Raw genomic sequence first — 18837 nt, 5'->3', positions numbered from 1 at the left:
TACAAGCTATTTTTTTTTTATCAAATCTCTTTACTTGCATCAAAGTTTGAAATTCAATTTGTAAATCAAATTCTTGATCTTCTTCATTTTATAATATGTTTCCATTGCAACGCACGGGTATGATACTAGTAACACTTATTTATTTAGCTCTCTATCTCAATTTTTTAGTTCTGCCTCTGCTTATATAAACATGAAAAAAAAATCATTACATCCAAACTTCTTTTATAATTGTGACAATCAATGTCATAATTCACCAAAAATAAGTCATAAAATTATATACATGTTATTCGACATTTAGATATATGATATATCAAATTTGATATTATTTGAGTATAGTTTGGCGGCCATCATTAAAAGCATCGCATAGCATTGGAACAAGTAGCGACCAATACTTGGAAAAAGTTAAAATAATCTTATTTAAACTTAATGAAAATTTAATATAAAGCGAGGAAACAAATAGAGTAATGCTCTTGTACACCATATTTTATGAGAAAAAAATTTAGCACCATCCAATCAGATAAGAATAAATAAGAAATATTTGCTTTGCTTTTTTATGTTTAGTTCTTAAATTTAGGAAGAAAATATTCACTAAGATAAATAAATCAAAATGAATTACTTGCATATTCTTATCATTTAAATTAAAAAAAAAATCAGAGTAGAACTAGGGTGCTCTTAAGCTCACCAAAGTTTTGGTGAGCTTAACTCTAAAACTCATCAAATCGATTTCAAATGACGAATCCGAACCGTTGAAACCCGCCTACCTTACGTGTGATGCATCTACATGTGAAATTTTTAAATATTCGAATTAATTTAGTATAAAGTCAAGTGGTCAAAATTAGAAGGTTTATAAATTAATTTTAGTGCATTCATTTTCGAACGTTTTTTGACCGCTTGACTTAATACTAAATTAATTCGAATGTTTAAAAATTTCACATGTAGATGAGTTTTAGAGTTAAGCTCACCAAAACTTTGGCTTACGAGCACCCTAGTTCTACTCAAAAAATCATATATAACTATCCGATGAAATTAATATTATCCATCTAGAAAACTTAATGTGTAGAAAAAAATGGGCCTTGCTCGTTGACCAAAAAATTGGTAACTCTGGCAGTTCAACTGGACCACTTTTCCATTCCACTTCACCAATCCCAGTTGAACTGCCGAGTAAAAATTCGCAGATCTACATTGGTTTTGCTTACAAGAGAACGAGTAAATATTCTTATAGTTTCACGTTCTACCACGCAGTTACTATATATGAAACAACAAAAAGGGCATACCGTGCAAATAAATATCAATATATATGCACACTTGGCTCAGAAATTACTGCTAACAGATCTAACAAGCTTATACAGAAAATCCATTTCTTTTCTAAAAGATATTTGAGTATATTCAAAAAGCACAAAAAGAGGAAAAATACAAAAAAAGAAAGAAAGAAAGAAAGATTGCATTTGGGGATGATAATAGCTCAAAGGGGACATGCATCACCATCTGTAGTTGAAGTTGAAATCTACATGGAGGAGGTAGCGCATCTTTATCTGATCCACATTATATACAATATATTCATTGTATAGTAAGCTACCCTGTAACAAAAAAAACAAATAGTCATATAAATAAAAACTCCTGACAAGAGATTGCACAATTTTATATTTGATCTAATTAATGGCATACTAAAGAACTAGAGATGAATCATTGCAGTCAACTCTAATAGCCTGATTGCAGTTCTGATACCGCCTTAACCTTTTTATGTTGTTATTAAAAAAAAAAAAAGTCTATCATTCACGAAAATATGCAAAAAGTTTAAATATGGTCCTCAGAATTAATGAGTTTATCGGTCAATATAATGAGGCTATTTTCGGGAATGATAGGTCAATATACACAAAACACCTCACAAATGTTGGGTGGTCTTTTGGGGGGAGATCAAAATAATCTCTTGTAAAGTGTCCAAAAAGTTGAAGGGAAATATAGTAGGAGACCACTTACAGCACGGGAATGGTCTTCTTTTGGTTTTCCAAGTGGCACCACCACACCACCTTCAATCGTCTCATATTCAGATTCATCAGGAGCAGTATTTCCCATCCCTTTCGTGCTGTCACAAAAGTCTAGTTAGATAGCAGGAAATGACAACTGTTGTTCAGCCTGGTATAATAACATATTACTGGCTCAGACTGATATACCTGAGTTTCCCCTTAGGCAGGTTGTTAGCATTGTAATCTGAATATAACAGCTGGTTCATCTCACCTAATGCCACCTGAAAAATTAAAATCACAAAATGAAATACCACAATTTTGACACTAAATTTAAACTTGGCCCATACAGTATCAGTTTTATTTTCAATAGTGCAATCAACATATAAGCAACAATTTTCACATGTCTTTATCTCAATCAATAATACATACCTCGCATAACAGAAGCACGCCAGACTTAGACGAGTTAGAGGCACAGCAATAATTGGCACTCTTAGAAAACATATCGGCAAAATAAACCCCTTTTCCAAACATGTAACCAGTCACTGGTGCTTCAGGGGGTGCAATTCTCAGTCCTGTATTCAGATTAGCAAGATAAACGAGAAGTCTCTTTTAGTTTTGAAACTAAATGAGTTAAAACAAAAGGTTGGATAGAGACAACCTGCCATCTTTAATCTCTATCAATTTCATTTGGTGTTTGACAACATGCATTGTTAAAAGAAAGGAGAAGAACAGGAATTGACTAATTGAGGCATAGCAATATAGTGTTGGCTGGCATTCAAGCAAAGGCTGGTGGTAAAAAAAATAACTAAAATTGTTTCAATTTTTAAAGGGTTAACTTTCAAGACCAGCATAATGTGAGGCAGTTGCTTCAGTAATATTGACAAAAGAAGGGAGCAAATCAAAACTTTACCTTGAGAAAGAATTCCGGTCCAATTAGTAAGCCTAGAACCATGCCATAGAAGCATTCTATTTTGTGTACTAGAAAACTGAAATAAAAGAAAGGTTTAGGGCATGCAATAGAGTGAGAAGGATTACCAACGACCATTGTTATTTAACAACTACAACAGTAAAGAACATATCCGTAATTTACGTTTTCTATATGATACATTTGGTTGGTTCTCACAGTTGTTAAATAAGTTTATCGGTCAATATAACGAATCCCATAAAATAATATCTGCAAAGAGCAACCAGCGTTTGCGAGCTAGCATCAAAAGTTTGTGATATTTTGACCTTTCTTAAAATACATGGCATTTATTTTTAACAACTCAGTGCTATTTGCAAATAATTCCAAGATTTCTTTGCCCAAGTTGCAAGCACCAGAAATTTTGGGTGTTTTCAAGTAAAGTTTTTGGTGAAACTCACCAAATTCACATGAAAACCAAAGCAGGAGAAATAAAAGTCAAACCTCTTTGAAACGGTCGTCTACCCCATCCCTAGAAACTCTGAAAATTTGCACAATATCCACCGTGTAGTTTGAGTGTGTTTTTGCATGTGTGTTCTTTAAGTATCTTTTTATCTGCTCAAACAAAACACACATTCTCAAACAAGTTGACATTCATGCATATTTTAAACTTTTAGCTTGATGACAATGTCAACTTGAAGTTTTACATGACATAAATGAATCTCATGGATATGCAGTCTAACATAGCACGGTGCAAAATTGCATATCCGAAAAGAGTAAATTCATAGGTAGCATATGTTAAATTCAAAGTTGTAGGTTGTTTCATTAAGGAAACAATGGCATATATGTAAGATATCCCAATTAAATAAGTACAAAAAACTACCATGGAGAATTCTTTGGAATCAGCTTCAACTGGGGTAAGTTCGCACTTGAGTTGCTTATACCGAGCATATATTGGGTCATCCTGAGTGAAAAGCAATTAAAGATGGAACATTATGACTTTACAATAATAAAATATACATTATATTCCATTCTAGATTTCTAAATAAAAATTCAGAACAGATTACCTTGACAACATTAATTTAACATTGATTTTAAAATAATAAAAACAAACATTACATTCCATTCTAACCTTTTAAATCAAAATTTAGGACAGATTACTTTAATAACTTTACTGTTAGCTAATATCTATTATCTGAAAATAATAATATAACTAGAATTGAAGGGAAGAGTATATTGACACAACTATTTCTGACAACTGTGACCACCGACTCAAAGCTTAAGAAAATATATATAAAATACAAAAATGCAGAGATGTCCCTGCAATTTATATAAAGCTGATGAAACTTAATCAGTAACATTTCTATTCGCTCTTTGATATAGATATTTATATAAATGCAGAGATGTCCCTGCCTATCTATATCAAAGAGAACATATCTACAATATTTTCTTTATGTTAATAACCATTGCATCAGTTGTCATGGTTGTCATATAAATATTGCTGTCAATATAACCTATCGTGTAATTGAACAAGCAGCTACCATACTATTCATAATACTTATTGAGTCTTGAGACCACTAAAAAGGAGGTTCAAGTCAATAATGGTGTACTGGAGAGTTCACATTATACAAGTATTATTGACATATTTTTGGTATAATAATATAAAGACTTGGGTATATATTTCAAGATACATCTTCAGCTATATATATAAATAGAGGAGGTTCAAATGTCTCCATTTTTAAAAACTTTAATAACTCAAAATTTAAAACTTAAAAGTCAAAATAAAACCATTAGATATGATATGCATCATTTTATCTATGCACGTGTAAAAAATTATGACATTTCAACTTTGTTTTGTTAGTCATCAAGAGCTTTTAAAAATGTACTGATGTGAATAATTTCTAGACGTTGATTTTTCAACTTATTGATTCACATAAAAACAAAATCGAAATGTGATAATTTTTTTAATAGCACGTAGTGAAAATAATATAGATCACATCTAACAATTCTATTTTGACGTTTACATTTTAAATTTTGAGCTATTAATGTTTTAAAAATAGAGACATGATGGAGGCACAAAAAATGGAGGCATTTGAACTCTACTCATATAAATATTAGTTATTTTGTTAATCAAAAGAAACTATTTGTTGCGAATAAATGATAAATTGAGTAGTTGATATAAAGATCCTCATATTGATGCGAATTTCTCCACACAAAAAAGAAAAAAGAAAAAAAAATTGGGAGAAAAAATAAATTTTAACCTCAGCATCTTCCTCTTCCTCAAGAAGCTTGGTTGCAATTTCAATCTGACCAAGAGCTTCGACCTTCACAGTTTACAAAACAAAATGAATATAGTGAAACATTACTATAACAAGAGAAAAATGAATAATTTATTCAAGTCAGGAGGAGAAATTTACCAATTCAAGCTTTGCCTTTAATTTTTGGGGGGTATCAATGACAAATTCACCTGCCAATTTAAAAGTCACAGTTATACTACAAGAACTTGAGGTTTAAAAAAAATAAAAGTAAATTTAAACATTTAAAAATGTGAAACTTACTCATTTTTTTAAAACCAAAATCATGAGGTATCACTGTATAGAACTCTCTGCAATAAAAGAGGAAAAATTGTTATCACAATGAAAATAAAACAGTGAGATTTTTTTCCGGGGCAATAAGTCTAAACTAAGAGATTTAGCATCATGTAGTTTGGATTCAGAACCAGTAGTTACAGGATTACCAGACTATTGTCAAGGAGCCAAAAGCTAGATAGAGGCTTAATGTCAAGTTATGCGTCAATAAAAACAATAAAAAAATATTACACTAAGGACCAGCAAGCACTGTCAGATATTTTCCCAGTACAAGGAGAAAAAAAGAAGAAATACCCGCTCAATTGTTCCAGTGTTGGTCTTCTGGCTTGGCCAATCACATCTGAAATTCTCTTTAGTACTTCATATCCCTGTATAGATGCCACTGTAAGTATTTCAAACATATACTAAAGAATAAAAATCGTATTTTGGTAATGTACCAAATAACATAATCTCAAAATAAAGACTTGAGCTATATGTATACTAACTCCAAATCCTGACCTTTAGTATTGTAGATTTGCTAAGCTTTCCTAATGGTAGCTTCTCAGCATTATAGCCTGTGTAGATTTTGATCAAATATGAATTAAAATGAGCAAAAGAAGCAGGAAACCAGCATCAGTGGAACCATAAAGGTTGCAGTATCCAAATTTCAAATTCACACTCATCCTTCTCTTTCGTATTAGAGGTGCAAAACCTGACCCAGCCCAAAGAACCCGCTCAAACCAACTTGAACCCGGACAACCTGAAACTCAACCCAATCTGTAATCTGAGATGACCCAAAGACAGAAGTTCTGATATCCGATCAGACCCGAACTCCGAGACAACCCAAAGGGGATGACAGAAACCCATTTTGACCCAAACCTAAAATGACCTCAAACCTGATATATGACATGAATCAAGACAACCTGAACTCAAACAACCCAAAACCCATGTGGATTTGAAGTTTGATAACCGGAACCTTGACTGGATGACCCGAACCTGAACCTGACTCAAATTTGAACACCCAGAAGCCTGAAAGTGCTGACAATATGGAACCTGACCGGACCTGAATCTAGTCAACTCACAACACAAAAATGATGAAGCTGTACACCCTAAAACCTTTACCCAAAACAATCCGAGATGATCCAAGACACAAAAATGATCCAAAACTGGACAACCCGAAACCTGACCTGACCCACGATGACCCAAATCCGACAATCATTTGAAGTCAAACTGACCTAAACCTGATCCGAACCAGACCCATCCAATTGCCACCTCTAATATTTATTGTGCCAATGAAATTCAAAATAATCCCACAATGAGAGAGTTTTTGAACTGATGGAATCTCTGAATTTTTTATTTAAAAATTTGATTACCTATCTCCATCATTTGTTGCTTCATCATGCTAACATTGCAAATCACTGAAATAAAATCAGCAATTCGTCGCTCCAGTTTTGTCTCCTTGGGTTCGCCACTAGTTGACCCCTTTCCCTTTTTCTTTCCCTGAACAAACCCCAAAATAAACACTGAATAAATATAAACAAAAAATAAAAAAACAATAATGAAGTCATCCAAGCATCTAATATAACAAAATGCTCGATGCGTTGACAAAATAATAGGTTGAGGGCAATTTAATCATAGTTAAATATTGATGATTTTGAAGCAAAGACTGCCGCCTTGATACCTAAATGAGACTTAATAGCAGAATATTTTGTTGATTCAGAATGAGCTTAAGACTGCTTAATTGCTCCCTAAGACTTGAGACAAATTGGACCTCTGTGGAACTAGTTTGCACAACTGGGTGCTTAAACTTTCATAAATTGGAGCATTATTGTAACAAATGTACCTTTTTCTCTTTCTCATCTTCCCCATAATCCATTTCAAGCCATGTGTATTGCTTGGGGTAGAAGATGAACTCTTTTCTGTCTTCCCAATAGTTTTTGGTTTTGTCATAAAATTTCCCCTTAAACTCAGATATAGCACGGTCTTTTGTAAAAGGGCCATGCAACTTGTTCTGGCCTGGTACACCAACTCGACCCCATCTGTTGAAAACCATGTAGCTCAGACCATCATCAGATTCTGCATTAGAAAATATTCTCATGTAAAGTAATTGAATATCCAGCTTGGTCAAGTTTAATAGAGATCTCCAATTAAGCAATGGAGTCTGAAATAAGGCTCAAATGACCTAAATAGCGTCATGGGGAATTACTCTTAATTTGCAATTTGGCATACATTGGAACCTAAATTGTTCATTAGTAAACAAACCCAGGGCTTGAATGTATTGCATTTACATAAATAAACCTAAATTAATTTGCAATTTGGCACACACTAGTTTGTTAAAATAAATTGAATTTACATAAACAAACCTAGGACTTGGATGATATAGAACTTGTTGTTATTGTGACCAACATTTGTTTGGTTGAGTGTCACATCATATATTTCATCCCCCTGAAAAAGTATTTTGATTTTAAGTAGCATTAGAATGCATACAGCATAACACATTGCATTGACACAGAACCATGGAAAACATAGCCCCACACAGACTTTGTAGTACAGAAAACATTTTCATAAACTTGCAAAATTTAAACTTTCCGGTGCAACAAATTCTTATGTACTTTATGTATATGCAGTTGATATCCTGCACTTCAAAGTTGAGTTCCTTTCATATATAATAATGTTTATCTTTTGCAGGTTCTGCAGCTGAAATGGCGTCTGCTAAATGGTAGCCATGAAAGATATCCCAAAGAGAAAAACATACCACTTGCAATACATGGTAGCTAGATTTGATAGTTTGAGGAAGGTACTGGTCTAAGATGGCAGAGCCCTTCTTGGTGGCAGTTACTATTTTTTCTGTTTTCTCTTCCTTCTCATCCTCTTTGTCATCTTAGAATTGCAAAAGCAAACATTTAAATAAACTATCTGAACACTTCATTGTCTAAAAAGTTGCACAAAGCCCTAGCAATATGATTTTTCATAAAATGTCTACAATCCTCCTATTTTCTGATGATTTAACAAGAACAAAGAAAGGTTAAAAAGGACTTTTGCAGGGTTATATAGAACGTTTCCAAATATAACTAGTACTTAATATGCTCTGTAAGTATACATAATATTTATTATCGTTCATGGGTAATGATTGTTGTTTTCTTTTCTATAAGTTATCATTCATTTTACCTTTGGAATCGAAACTTCCCATTCCGCTATTAGTGGCATTTAAGAACCTCTCAGCTATATCTTTCTTTGATCCATTTGCAGGAAGTCCCTTAGATTTTGCTAATTCCCTTAATTCCTTGATTCCCATTGCAAGGTACTTCTCTATGTCAGTGGCTGTGTCATCATTCCCATCATCTGGAAATTAGTACTTATTACAAAATGATAGGAACTTGTTCCTAATTTCACCAAACTGGCATAACTGAATAGCAAGTACTATACAAGCCCCCCAAAACGCCAAATTAAAGGGTTTAGGAAGTACGGGTCAACATAGTCTTTGGCACTGTTTATGTTATTGTAAAGTAGAAGCCAGCTGTTTAGACCAACAAGTTACAATTTAAGCATTTTAGGGCCTTTTGAGGTGTAAACTGACTATTGAGAATTTCTTCTAGAAATGCGGGACTCTTAGAGCATAAAGTGAGGATAAATGGGACTAAATAGCCTAATTCCTGCGTTCCAGCCAAACTCTATATTAAAAAACCTTCTCTTTGCAGAATTTATCATTTTATTCTTCAGAAATTATAATAATTCTGAGGGACGTGTAGTATTAAAGGAGTGGATAACTTTTTTGCAATTTTTTCCTAGTTTCTGTTTTACAACTTGAGTAAATCCCTTTTTTTCTTTTCCATTGGACAAATAGAAATTAGTGGCACTTTACCACTCTTTTCCCCAAAAAAATGTAGAAAAGCAAATAGATCAGTCCAATTAACCTTTCTTATCCTTCTCTTGATCAGAATAATTTTTTGGATCCTTTTCATCGTCTTTATTGATGCAATTGGAGAGTCTCTCTATGAGTTGTTTCTTTGTCCCATTTGTAACAACCCCCTCGAGTTTTGCTAAATCGCGTAATTCACGGATTCCCATTGCCTGAAGCTTATCGACATCAATGGTCCCATTATCTAAATGAGGAAAACGAAATATAGATTTTGAATGATTTTAGTATTTACTGAGCTCGATTTAAACTGAAGAGGTAAACGATAACCCAAATGGGCGTACAAATTTAACATAAACGGGTATTAGAGACCTAACTAACTAGATGATGATATGGAGATGTGAGATGAGATGAGTGAAACATTTGAATCGAAAAGGGACTGAAGAACTTATGTTGGGAGTAAGTCGTTTAGAGGAAAGTAGGACAATTCATGATATTCAATTCAAGGGTTTATCTAAAAATCGTCAATACCTTGTCGGTCGTCATCTCGAGTTCTCTTCTTGGCTCCGCCATTGCTCGCCTTGACCTTTGTTTGATTAGTTGGTGCCATTTTAGAGAGAGAGAGAGAGAGAGAGAGAGGGGTAGGAGTATCTGAGGAGTAGTTAGGAGGACTCGGGAGTGTTTTATATGCTAAATAATAATAAATAAAAGGAGGGAAAATTTTAGTTGTTTGTTCCTTGTCGAAGAAAGAATTGGGCACAGTGGTTGTATTCTTCTCCATTTGTATCACCAAAAAGAGACAACTCTTTTTCAGTATGATTACGTTGGATATATACTTGGATGTTTAGTGCATATTAATTAATAGTTACTCTGGTCTCCGGCTCTCCGCCTCTGTAATGATAAATTTTAGTTATCAAAATTTAATTAATTCGACCAAAGTTTGTTTCTAAGTTATAGTAGGATGTGTTTAACTTTAGACTTTAACAATAAAGTATCCATTGCATTAGATAATGGAGAAGTGAGGACCTGCTTCTCTCGGAAGGAAACAGTACTCTACATCTTCTTTATACATCCTATTATTGCCCATATGTGTAGACATCTCATCTGTTCTATGCTTCTTTATAGTTTATACATCCTTTAATTTTGTAATTTAAAACAAAAAGAAATTAAAGTTTAAAATTCCTCATTCAAATATTATTAAACTATATTCAAAATTAATTTTATTATTTTAAGTATAAATAATAGAGTACTTATATAGTCTCTTATTTACGGTCTCTCAAATTCTTCAGCTCATTTTTTTTTTGAACTTTTGCAATTTTTTTAATCAAGTTGAATTTTCACTTTTTTTTTTTTTTGCACACACTTGATAATATATAGGTAAAAATACTTAATAATAAATACTTGATATTTCTCTAAGTATGATGAAAAGTTTAAAATCAATAAATTTGTTAAAAAAAATTCATTACATGGTCTTACGTTTGACACAACATTTATGGAAATTTTCAATTCAAATTAAATCCAACTAGCGCCAGCTATACAATATTTATAAGTTAATATGTCTAATCTTTAGAAGGACTTGGCATATTAGGTATATATATGATAAGCCGAAATTATATCTATTGAAACCTAGGGTTTGTTATGTAAATTAAGCCAAATTTTGTTGAAATTAGGTTTGATTAGGTTAGAAATGTCCAAAAGTTCAAGTTATTGCCCTAGTTATGTTTATTTTGCAGGTAATCAAGTGTTTGGAGCTTAAAGGAGCAAAACGGGTGATTTGTAGCAAGCCAACACGAAGTTTGGAGCAGCTTTCACTTTCATTGCGGCCCGAAATGATTTCATTGCAGCCCGCAACAAAACAGACAAAGCCCTCTTCATTTCCTACACTTTCATTGTGGCCCGCAACCAAATCCATTGCGGCCCGAAATGACTTTTATAGTTTCCTGCACTTTCATTGCGGCCCGAAATGAGTTTACAGTTTTCTGCCCGACAAATTCTTAATTGCCTCCACTCATTGTGGCCCGTAATAGATGTTATTGCGGCCCGCAATAAGGCGGTTCAGAGCCCGAATTTGCTATTTTTAGGGATTTATTTATAGGTTTCGCTAGGGGGTATAAAAGGGGACCTGTAGAATAGATTAAGGATGTTTTTTAGAGAGAGAATTTCTGGTTTTGAACAAGGAAAAGCAAGGAAAAGCAAGGAATAGAGAAGAAGGAAGGAGAGAACATCATTGATCAACCGGTTTTATTATTTTCTTTCCTTTGGAACTCTTTTATTCTTTTGATTTCATTTGTGTTTTAGTCATGACTGGCTAAAGGCTTTTCTAGGGTTGATTAGGGCTGTACTTGAAACTTTTGTTATGATCTATTCTTTATTTTAATTGATTGTGAAGACTTAATCGAAATCACATGAAATCTTAGGATTTGGTATTTGCAATTGAGAAATTGAATATTAGGTACAGACCATAAGGAATAGGGTATTTGATAGGCTAAGTACCGAGAGGTGATGCTTGTCTTATACGGGCTTTACTTAATATTTTAGAAAATTGTGCCAAGTACCGAGAGATGAAAGATAGTTTTCTAGATCAATTGGGACAGTAAGAACTTAATGACTTTATATTAGAGTAGCCAAGTATCGAGAGGTGACGTTTATTCTAATTTAAAGATGGTATTAATATAGAGATATCACTTTGTACCTACAACATCTAACTGTGCCTTCATAAATATAAGAACAAAATTTGCAAATCAATTAGTCGTAACACTAGTGGATAAGAACTCTAAGAAACCCTAATTTCTCATACTTGTTAAAAATCAGATTTTGCTTTAAAGACTTTAGTTTAATTCAGTTTAATCGCAATCAAACCAACCTTTGAACAAACAAAAACCTTTTTACTTTCTTTTACTAAATTAAATTGTTAGGTTAGACTTTGATATTCCAACTTGTCCCTGTGGAAACGATCCCTAAGTACTACTCGACAAGGTTGTACACTTGCAACCGAATTGAGCGTAAATTAGGATTTATTGCTTGTATTGCAAACAACACATCAATATACTTGATATGCTATATATTAACACTTACACAAATTGATATGCTGTAGATTCGCTGTCTCAGTCATAAGTAGTTAGAATTAGAAGATTTGTGAAGAGCTTTTCTTAGAGACTATTATCAGGTTCCATTTGCTATTCTTAAATTTTACTATTCTAGCTATTGTAACTTTTATCCAAACGTACTGTACATGCCACAGCACAGACCACCCAGAGTCCAGAGAATAGGGGAGCAATTTGTGGCCAGCACGTCCTCCTAGTCTTAGTCTTAGTCTTAGTCTTAGTCTAAGTCTAGTCTGCTGGGTCAGAGGGGGCCTGAGACGACGACAAAAGACGACATTCATCCCACTCGTCCATCTTAATCTCATCCATTTCATTCATTTCAACTCCTCTTTTAATATATGTTTCCAGAATTGCTTCGTTTAATTTAACCTACTAGATAAATTGCCTTGCTAGTCGGATAAAATCGGGGTAAAGATTTTAACAGAGCAGTTCTGGCTTCATGCAGTGTTCCAATTATAAAATCAAAATAGCATTGTACAGTGTTGTAAATAACGGTATGCAGTCATCGGACAGACGGGTACTGCTAAGCAATTAATCAAAATTATACGAACAATTTAACATTTTTATTAAATTTATGTATATATATATATCATAATTTATTAAAAATAATTTATTTAACTCATTAAACTTATCATATAAACTTAATTTAACTTGGTTCCATTATTATAACATGATACGTTTATTTTTTCTTAACGCATAAGCACTTTATATGTGCAAGTAACATATTTATTTAATGAAAAAATAAATTCAAGAATTCAGCTTTTTTTAATACTAATAATATATTATTTGAAAGAAATAAACATTCAAACAAAAAATCGCTAAATTAGTTTATGATAACAACTTAGTTTTATAAATGAATATGTCGTACTAATTGAAAAAATTACATCATTAATTAGTAAAAAAAATATATGGTGTATAAATAACAAAAAAAATTAATCAATTCCAAAGTAAGTAAAAAGAAAAAGACATATATAAAAAATATTGAGCATATGTCAAAGCACAAATAAAACTACAATAAATAATTTATAAAACTTATTATCACACATTATCACAAAAAAAATCAATGTGAAAAATAAATATTCACTAGAATAAATTGGAATAAATGGAAATAAACGGACGATTAAACAGTAAAACGACCGATTAATTGAAAAAACGGCCAATTAATTGTTTTCATCTGCAAACATGCATTCGTTAAATGTATTTGTAACAGTTTCGCCACCGTTAAAGATTAAACGACCGTTAAGACTGTTTTTTTACAACACTGGTATTGCCAATTTTTTTATTTATATCCAAAAAAAATATAAATTAAAAAAACTAACCAAACCTCTAGTTTATTTTGAAAACTACCCAAATCGGAAATTTTTTTTTCTGGTTTCAACACCAATTTCCGGTAAATGGATATTAAAACTGGAATAATTTTTTTCGGTCTTAGAATTTTTTTTTTTTAGGAAATTTTTTTTTTCGGATTTTTTTTTTCATTTTTCATTTTTTTATAATTTATTTATTTTTTGTATTGAAGTATTACAAATATTTAATATATATATTTTTAAAAATAGATGTAATACTATATAATTTGATTTATTCAAAAGACTACTACAAATAATCCGGATCAATATTTTTCATGCCGGATTTGAAAATACCGATCGTTGAATGCCTACCGTTGAACGAAAACTTAAACTGAATTTTTGAGGCACTAAACGACGTTTTTTTAATGATCTACATGCTGATGTAATCACTTTTGCAGTTTGATCCTTGTATCAGTCCAGATTTCCTGATTTACCAGCAGATGTCAAATTTGATATATATATATATACACATACGATACATATATTATATAGAGTAAGGCTTGGGTGCTATGGATAGCATAGAGGATTACGGTGCTACGGCTCAATATTCAAGTTTTCAAAATTCTAATAGTCGATATGAACCGTTCATCTTGTTCTCTATATTAATATGTATTTGGAGACTAAATTTTACATTTTTTTGGAAATTTTTTACTATGTTTTTAGCTAGGTAGAAAATCACTTGATCTAAATTTTTTTGCACCATTCAGATATTTGATTTTCTACCTATCTAAAAAAATAGTAAATAATTTCCAAAAAAATGTAAAATTTGGTCTCCAAACACATATTAATATGGAGAACAAGATGAATGGTTCATATCGACCGTTAGGGTTTTGAAAACTTGAATATTGAGCCGTAGCACCGTAATCCTCTATGTTATCCATAGCACCCAAGCTTTACTCTATTATATATACATATATATATACATATATTATATATATATATATATATATATATATATATATATATATATATATATATATATATATATATATATATATTATATATACGAGGAGGGTTCAAATGTGTCACACCCCGAGGCCCACGAGGCATGACAGATGCTCCTGCCGTAGGCATACGGTTGCCCGTATACCTACTAGGCAATTACAATATGATAGAAAGTAAAACATAACGCGCAAACAAAACCAATAAATAACATAAACAGATCACAAATCCCAGCTGGTCAGGTTACAGTATACAAAACCCGTATCTCGATGGATACGCATCACAAAATGACATAGAGAATATATATATATAACCAAAACATAACTATATACATAATCTCTAATGTCACAATACCAGACAAGCTAGGCAGCGGTGAAACCAGGGCCTACCGACCTCGTGCCTCTCCCGGATCAGCCGAACCAGCACCTGAAAAATTTACCCAAAAGAGGGGATGAGAAATAAATTCTCAGTGCGATAAATTGCCACAAATCGTTCCTGGACTTGCAATCACAGATTATATTCAAAAATAAAACACAAATAAAGCTCCTATCAGTTTATAACCATATATAAACAAGAATGCATAAATCCAACAACATACATCCAAATGAAATCACAATTCAGAATTGTCAAGATGAAATTCAATCACACAATATTTGGTTTAACTCGGTTTCAGAATATCTGGTAGTAACTACAAATGTTCCACCAATCTGGACCCCAATTCGTTCCCTCTCATCTGTAGGGTTACAGACACCTACAGACGGCTGCGCCAGGTAAAACCTTTTCTCATGACACTCATCTGTAGTTACAGGCCTAACCGTTTAATTAAAAGTCTGGTTTCAATTCACATCCAGAAAATCCATATAAAGCAAATTGACCATCCAAATGCATTACCCCCTGGGTAATGCCTCTGATGCACAAGTCACATATAACCACAATCATAATACAAAGTCACTTACCCCTCGTCCCAACCGGTACTGGGAACTGCCGAGGGCCAGACGATCTAAAACTTTAGAACACTGGGCATCAAAGTCTCTGCAGAGACTTTGACAAATCCGATTTCACCCCCTGGGTAACGTCATCACGGTGGATAACAATAATACCATATCCACCAACCAATGGTGATATGAAGCACGGTGACTTTAATTCCAAAATCAGATCATTCAGATCAACACAATTAATAACCATACCAGCATGCAAATCAATCAGATAAAACAATTCAAGTTTCACTTATTTGGGCAATGCAATGCATATGCAACACAATCCGATAATGCAATTCAATCAATAATCAACATGTCAATCGAAACACAGTTTAATTCTGAATATAAAATATCAAACAAGTCCAGAAACCCCGCACCTGGTTATGAAAAGCGTATCTCGCACTTATAGTTCGGACGTCTCGAAAGATCCCGCAAAATCTTGCTCAACCGAGCCTACACCTATATTAACATATATACTTAATTCAATATTTGTTCGACGATTGATATGCTTACTTGAGTGATATTATTTTCTATATACTTTCCTTAAGATAATCCATTTTGGAATAAGTGATCAAGCCTTTCTCAATAAATATTAAGCCTTTCGGAGACAATATTAGCACTTCATCACAATATTATGACTTTGTTTAATTATCACCATACACAATAAATATTAAGCCTTTCGGAGACAATATTAGCACTTCCTCAAAAATATTATGACTTTGTTTAATTATCACCATACTCAATAAATATTAAGCCTTTCGGAGACAATATTAGCACTTCCTCAAAAATATTATGACTTTGTTTAATTATCACCATACTCAATAAATATTAAGCCTTTCAGAGACAATATTAGCACTTCCTCAAAAATATTATGACTTTGTTTAACTATCACCATACACAAAAGAGGGAACAAAGAAAAGAGATCAACACCAAATTAATTTCAGATATTAAGAGAGTGAGAGAAGAACTTACCAATCAACACCTTTGTTTGTTGGATTAGACTAGACAAATCAAAATATTTCTCTAATTTTCGGATTTGAACCAAACCCTAGATAGAAAATCAAGATTAAGATAGAATTGAGAAGAAAATCACTAAATTAACAACCTAGAAGCATAATGGAGATAGATTACTCATCATTTATACAAACATTTCAGATTTGAGCAAAACCCTAGCAATAGAGATAAAATTCAGATTTTTGATGAGAGAGGAGAGAAAGGGAGTACCAATGGGGAAGCTAGATGGCCACTAGAATGAGAGATTCTCAACAATTTCCATTCTTTTCTTCAATTTCTCAAGGTTTCTTGGTGGATTTTTGAGAGAGAAGAGATGATCTCTCCTTCTCTTTCTTTTGGCAGCAAACACACAAGGGAGCAACGAAGGGAGAGAGAGGGTTGAATTGTTTACATGCATTTTGGACATTTTTCAAAATAGACCCTCCACTTGTTTGATATTACTAAAAGAAGAATATACATATATAGATATGTATATAAAAATCTCCATATTTCTTAATAAATCTTTAATTTATGTAAGGTATAAATTTCAAGATTTGATTAAGTCTGACTGTTTCGAAATTTCAGACTAATGTTATGTTATAATTGTTTTAATCTTCAACTCCTAGTTCAACAACAAAATATATATATATTTTTTTTATTATGTTTTAAACATTCTCATTATTATTATTATTTTTCTATTATAAAAATTTTCTTAACGTAACAAAATGCCTCCATTTTTGGTGCCTCCACCATGCCTCCATTTTTTAAAACTTTAATAACTCAAAATTTAAAACTTAAAAGTTAAAATAAAACCGTTGGATATAATCTACATCATTTTATTTATGCACATGTAAAAAATTATGACATTTCAATTTTATTTTGATTGTCATCAAGAGCTTGTAAAAAAGTGCTAATGTGGATGATTTATAGACGTTGATTTTTGAACTTATTGATTAACATTTAAACAAAATTGAAATGTGATAATTTTTTTATGAGCACATAGAGAAAATAACATAGATCACATCTAACGGTTTTATTTTGACTTTTAAGTTTTAATTTTTGAGTAATTAAAGTTTTAAAAAATGGAGGCACAAAAAATGGAGGCATCTGAACCCTCCTCTATATATACATATTTTATATTATATATACATATATATACATATATTATATGAGAAGGGATCAAGTTACAACACTTGAAAGTTACAACAAAGTTACAACATCATTTTTTTTCATTTTCAAAGTCGAAATCGTCGATCCAAACCGTTAGATATTCAATCTATATTAAAATGTGCTTGCAGACGAAATTTTACATTTTTTGAAATTTTTTTGCTATTTATTAAGATGGGTACAAAATCGCTGTTTTTATTAAAATTCTGCACCATTAAAAACAGCAATTTTGTACCCATCTTAATAAATAGCAAAAAAATTTCAAAAAATGTAAAATTTGGTCTGTAAGCACATTTTAATATAGATTGAATATCTAACGGTTTGGATTGACGATTTCGACTTTGAAAATGAAAAAAAATGATGTTGTAACTTTGTTGTAACTTTCAAGTGTTGTAACTTGATCCCTCCTCATATTATATTATATATACATAGAGGAGGGTTCCAATGCCTCATTTTTTTTCATACCTCATCATACCTCATATTTTATATTTTCATTTTCAAAGTCCAAATTGTCGATCCGAACCATTCAACAAAATATTTATACTAAAATCTGCATAGAGATGAAATTTTATATTTTTTGGAATTTTTTTGCTATTTTTTAAGATAGGTACAAAATCATTGTTTTTGAACTGTTCAAAAAACAATGATTTTCTACCCATCTTAAAAAATAGTAAAAAAATTTCAAAAATTATAAAATGAGGCATTGGAACCCTCGTTTAGTGTCTCAAAAATTCAGTTTAAATTTTCGTTCAACGGTAGGCATTCAACGATCGGTATTTTCAAAGTTTTCAAAGTCCAAACAGTCGATTCAAACCGTTCAACATGATGGATATAAAATTTGATATGCAAGAATATTTTAACATATATATTATATTATATTATATATGCATATATTATATTATATATACATATACATATATTATATTATATTATATATACAGAGATAGGCTAATGTGCTTTCGGTAGCATATGGGTCGAAATACACACGGTCAAAATTTGAAATTTCAAAATTCAAAAAGT

At 32.0% G+C, this 18837-nt stretch overlaps 1 protein-coding gene and 1 long non-coding RNA gene across 3 annotated transcripts; both read right to left on the bottom strand.

The window, feature by feature from the left end:
• Positions 1-1271: 1271 nt before the first annotated feature.
• On the bottom strand, positions 1272-9972 carry PARP2 (poly(ADP-ribose) polymerase). Of its 2 annotated transcripts, XM_078312820.1 has the most exons (19): positions 9820-9972; positions 9347-9535; positions 8601-8774; positions 8188-8312; positions 7796-7877; positions 7276-7508; positions 6806-6932; positions 5952-6007; positions 5748-5821; positions 5424-5470; positions 5283-5332; positions 5127-5189; positions 3749-3829; positions 3370-3480; positions 2875-2950; positions 2394-2536; positions 2172-2245; positions 1978-2083; positions 1272-1577 (listed from the first exon to the last, which is right to left on the bottom strand). In XM_078312820.1, exons 1-19 carry the CDS (start codon positions 9896-9898, stop codon positions 1479-1481), a joined length of 1989 nt encoding a protein of 662 aa, XP_078168946.1. In that variant the 5' UTR covers positions 9899-9972; the 3' UTR covers positions 1272-1478. The 2 variants fall into 2 exon arrangements, with proteins under 2 accessions (XP_078168946.1, XP_078168947.1); XM_078312821.1 differs by lacking the exon at positions 5952-6007 and having other exon boundaries at positions 6840-6932.
• A 4912-nt stretch (positions 9973-14884) lies between these two features.
• On the bottom strand, positions 14885-17020 carry LOC144563354 (uncharacterized). The gene is made up of 4 exons (XR_013514330.1): positions 16882-17020; positions 16630-16705; positions 16035-16116; positions 14885-15106 (listed from the first exon to the last, which is right to left on the bottom strand). It is a non-coding gene; the product is annotated as an uncharacterized LOC144563354 (long non-coding RNA).
• Between the last annotated feature and the right edge of the window lie 1817 nt (positions 17021-18837).

The sequence above is a fragment of the Carex rostrata genome, chromosome 12 (assembly GCF_964058835.1).
Source record: "Carex rostrata chromosome 12, lpCarRost1.2, whole genome shotgun sequence".
NCBI lineage: Eukaryota > Viridiplantae > Streptophyta > Magnoliopsida > Poales > Cyperaceae > Carex > Carex rostrata.
Note: the sequence above shows the minus strand (reverse complement) of the source record. Positions and strands in the feature narration are given on the sequence as shown.